Source organism: Myxine glutinosa, chromosome 3 (assembly GCF_964187855.1).
Source record: "Myxine glutinosa chromosome 3, kmMyxGlut1.1, whole genome shotgun sequence".
Taxonomy (NCBI): Eukaryota; Metazoa; Chordata; class Myxini; order Myxiniformes; family Myxinidae; genus Myxine; species Myxine glutinosa.
Window position 1 is genome coordinate 197459129 of NC_136263.1, and position 4913 is coordinate 197464041.

Sequence of the window (4913 nt, forward strand, 5' to 3'; positions counted from 1 at the left end):
CCAATGTCTCAAGTGTCAGAAAAGGTGTGATGGACATCTGAGAACGGTAGCTTAGTGCCCGGATGGACGCCATCTTTGAAACCACCCAGCTCGAAAATGCCCATTTGGTGGGGTACATTGTTGCACGTGTATCTGGACTTCTATACTAGCTATCGATGTGCGGTTGACGACTAAATATACGTCCGATGTGTACCGTCTAAATAAAAAATAATATGAAGCATTTTGTTTTAGATTAATTATTATAAAAATCAATTATCGAAAAAAAATCATATATTTTTCAATATTTTATTATTAGACTTGTACTTTTTTTAGTGAAACAACACTGGTATGATTTTCCAAATTATGCATTGTGCTACACCGTTTATCTGTCTATAAAAATAACTCAAAAACTAAAACATATCATCCACCACGAGTTTACAACAAATAAATGTAAAGAGGCATAAAATGACTTAGGCCGCCGCTGGCATTATCTATTCTGACGATAACGCAAGTTAGGAATGTCGTACGGAGAGGATTTTAACACCATACGATATCTAATAAGCAGGCGGAAATTGTTACATAGGAAATCTGCACTTTGGTGGCCATCTTGGATTTCAAAATGGCCGCCAATTATATTAATTATTCATTACTAGAGTTTGGAAAGACGTATGGAGCTGATTTTAACACCATACGATGTATATTCCTAATAAGCAAGCGGAGGTATCATTGAACATGTCATGTTTTAGTCAAATAACACCGGTATGATCTTCCAAATTATACATTTTGCTAAACCGTTTATCTGTCTATAAAGATTTTCAGGCAATTTGGCCTGCATTATAATAGAGAACAACATATGCTATACAATATACAGTGCACACAAAGTTAATCATCAGAGTCGCCATCAGAGTCATTGGCATCCTGAGCCACGATAGCATCATCCTGCACCATGTTGGAGCATCCCTGCAGCTTACACACAACAGTGCACTTCAACCCATTCAGTATGCAGGAGCAATCTGACGGTCGACACGTCCTTCTGCATGTGCATGAGATGAGATTCAAGACGACATCTGGAGCTGGTAGACCCGCCATCCATCGGATTGTGAGCGAACCGCCATCATCGAGTTCCCAACCATGTCCTGCTGATGGTGTTGGGACGTCTGGTAGGTTTTCAAGGCTGCGTCGCCAGATAGCCGCCTGATAGTTGGCCCTAAGCGTATGCTGCATCAAGGAGTCTTCACAAGGCGGCAATTGTCCAGATTCGATCTGGCCCTTCTTTGCACAGAACATGTGATAACGGAGCGAATTAACACCGACGATCTTCGTGTTCTTGGCGTACAGCTGACACGTGAAGGCCTGAATGCTATTGAAGACGTCTGTTGGTACATTCCACGAAGATCCCAGATCTGTGAATGCTTGAAGATACAGCTCATTCGCTTGCACAAGCTTCAAAGCCTTTATCTTTCCTTGGCTAGCCAGAGCACTCACAGTGTCACACCCGCTCCATGCATGAAGCCCTGGCAATGCACTGCAAACTCCAGACCCCAATACCGCAGCCAACTTTCCAACGTCGATCATTCTGACTCGAACCTTTGTTCCTCGTCTGATGAAGAGCTGACTATCGATGGTTCTGCTGAGATGAAGACTGATGATCAGAACGTCGGTGTCATCTGCCACTAAGATGATCGTCTTGTAGTGGGTAGCGGCGTGCTTTGCGTGGAGAAACATACGCGTGTCTGCTTCCTCGTGGCTACATTCGAGTGCTTGCACCAACTTCCACCTATCGCGGGTCAGTACCAGACATTTTTCACCACAGGTGACATACAGTGTTCTGTTGCCTAGCTTTTCGCGATTTGTTTCATGTTTCCACGACTCCGCCAGAAACACAACCAGTTTCTCCTTTGTCTGGCTGCAAGCAAGGAGACGCCGCCAGTTCATGATTTTGTGTGCGGGTCTGATCTCGCTGAAACTGATGCCTTCATTTGAACCGCGGTTCACACGCTCAGCTGCTTTGATGGATTCTTCTGTGTATGTGTCAAAGACAACATCGATGTCTTTGTTGTCAGGATGATTGCTTTCTATCCACACCTGGAAGCCCTTCCAAATGATGCGCATTAGTGCCTCGTACATCAACTTGTGGAGTCGCACAGCACGGTTGTATTGCTTGCCTTCCAGAACCCTGTTGATGGAACCTTCAGCGATTACTCCTGACTCAACAGCTACATCCCGAAGGCCTGCATCTCCAAACATTTTCCCAATGCTCGACATGAAGTTACAGATGGTATGGAAGTTCCCCATCATGAGCACGATTCTTCCATATCGATCGACATCTTTCCATGCTATTTCGGTCGCCTTAGCAAATAGTGCCTGGTCTAGCACCACCGGTATACACTCAAGCTGAAGTGATGACATGATGTTCAGAGCTTCTCTGAGGATTTCTTGCACTGTTGCCATATCTGTGGCAGGCGCGTTTATAGTCGGCAGGTAGCCAACTACATCTTCCGTCACCTGAACACGATCTCTAGTCATGATGTTGAAACCAGTCCACGAACTGATTGTCTGGTCGCATGGTTCCAGCATGCGAGTCATAATCCATACGTGATTTCGGCGCTGTGCAAGGGATGTTGCGCCTGCAAGAGTGTCAGAAAGATCTGCAGGCTTGATTGCAGGTGGGCCCTCTCGTTTCCCACCGCTGTATATTGGAACTAAATCGCTGGATGACGGGATAGATCGCTTCTTATCTGCTTTGGATACTGCCGATGGAGGTTGGGGCGGCAAACACGACTGCGACTTCGGTTGGACGATGATACCGTTGACGCGATGCGATGTTCCGCCACCACTCAGCGATTCCTCTAGCCTGTCGATGTTATCGAATGCTAATACAGTCGGGACCGAAGGGTGCACATGTGACGGAAGTGGTACTGTATCTTTCTCCACACTTGCTAATTTGTCTATGCATAGCGCTGTCTCGATTTCTTCCAGAACTGTGTACGAACATCCGTGCCCGAGTCGATTCAATATTCTGATGACCTCTGTATTACCGGTGAGCGTTTTCATGACCCACGGAAGTAGGACATGCTTCGATGTTCTGATGGTACCCCGGTGTACAGCATTGATGATATCTTGAGCCATCGACCATACCAGTGTGTCGGCACGCGCAGAGCTACCCCCACTCCCGCAAATCAAAGTATGCAGAAATACACGAAGAGAATCTGGTATCTTCACGTAATCTGAAGTGAGTTCTGCTGGCTGAGGCGGCCAACGTTCATTGTAATGAGCATCTTTGATCTGGTGTCGCAGTGAAGTAGCTGCACGCACAATGTTACTTTCACCGTCCGTTCGTTCAAATGCTTTCACTTCTGCTTTCAGGTTTACGCACTCTGCAGCAATCTCTCGCTTTGTCAGATTATCGGGCATCAAGTATACACGGTGTTTCACATTGAAGAAGATGAGCGATTCTCCAAACTCTCTTTGTAATGTGCGCTGCAGATTCTTCTTGATGGAGTCACGAACATCAACTGAAAATGTATCTGAAGACAGGATATCTGTTGCAACATCAACTATTGGAACAATCCTCGGGTTCAAGAACAAGTCAGTGCGAATGAAATTGAATATACATCGTATCATTTCTTTTTTCTCGATATTATCTTCAATGTCAGTTTCTACTTGAGGTTTTTGGGGCCGTGTGTAGTTTCTATAGCAGGAGAAGTGGTAGTGAGCCTCAGCTGCAACCATATCTCGTGTAGTCAATGCCAAAACTCTCTCATCATTGCGAGCTGTCGCAGCATCTCTTATTGTCTTATCTGCTCGAAGTTCAACAGCCAAGACAACTGTTTCACGGGTACGACTGCCTTTTATGAATTTTGAAGCACGCTGGCAAAAAATGCATTTATCATCGTAGACCGTTGAAGTTGATCCTGTCTCTTCCCGTGATGATCGCCGTCGCACCGCATCGCCAGTATCAACTGAAGAACTTCTAGCTGCATTGGTCAAAGTAGCTAGGTGGTTTTTGTGAGTGAAGTCTGATCTACAAGCCCTATGGTATAATATTGGAATATTAGGAAGTTCAACTGCGCCTTCTTGGACTAGCTTTAGAATTGGATAAAAGTTTCTAACTGCGGCTGCGTCACACAATGTCTTCCAAGAACTGTTGCCCGCTGCCTTGCTTAGTTCAGAGAGTGGCGACTTCTTGCTGCACAGGATGCACGTTCCGGACTCAGGTTCAATCTTCGCCCGTTTCGCCTCGACACCGGCCATCTCAGCTGAAAGAACAAAAAGACTGACGTTAGATTACTCCGATATCCGAAAAGCTCGCCAGCTTACATAGACATACTCATCCAAGTCAGTGAACATGTTAGATGGCGCCACAATACAACTCTATAATAGAGTTGTATGTGGCGCCATCTAACATGTTCACTTTTAGTTCTTAAGCCACCCACCCCCCCCCCCCCCCTCAGAAATTAATCAGGTCACCGCAACAAATCTCAGACTGAGATATAGAATATAGAATATAGATATAGAATAGACTGACGTCACTTTCGGCACTGGGTTCTGTGGGTTGATTATCGGCGGGAAATTCCAACTGACATAGTTTCGGTTTGTGGAAAGTGCATGCCTTTTCATATATTTTTTGTGTACACTCGTGGTGGATGATATGTTTTAGTTTTTGAGTTATTTTTATAGACAGATAAACGGTGTAGCACAATGCATAATTTGGAAAATCATACCAGTGTTGTTTCACTAAAAAAAGTACAAGTCTAATAATAAAATATTGAAAAATATATGATTTTTTTTCGATAATTGATTTTTATAATAATTAATCTAAAACAAAATGCTTCATATTATTTTTTATTTAGACGGTACACATCGGACGTATATTTAGTCGTCAACCGCACATCGATAGCTAGTATAGAAGTCCAGATACACGTGCAACAATG

General features: G+C 44.3%; 1 protein-coding gene across 1 annotated transcript; it reads right to left on the reverse strand.

Annotated features, from left to right (window-relative positions):
• Positions 1–278: 278 nt before the first annotated feature.
• Positions 279–4234, reverse strand: LOC144891399 (uncharacterized). The gene is made up of 2 exons (XM_078774973.1): positions 2473–4234; positions 279–1872 (listed from the first exon to the last, which is right to left on the reverse strand). Exons 1-2 carry the CDS (start codon positions 4231–4233, stop codon positions 862–864), a joined length of 2772 nt encoding a protein of 923 aa, XP_078631099.1. The 5' UTR covers position 4234; the 3' UTR covers positions 279–861.
• Positions 4235–4913: the final 679 nt, after the last annotated feature.

Excerpts from the sequence above, each read along its gene's own strand:
- LOC144891399 (XM_078774973.1), bottom strand. The coding sequence starts at position 4,233 with ATGGCCGGTGTCGAGGCGAAACGGGCGAAGATTGAACCTGAGTCCGGA. Across the intron at positions 1,873-2,472 it reads GTGTTCAGGTGACGGAAGAT|AAACTGGTTGTGTTTCTGGC; the intron begins GTAGTTGGCTAC and ends CAGACAAAGGAG.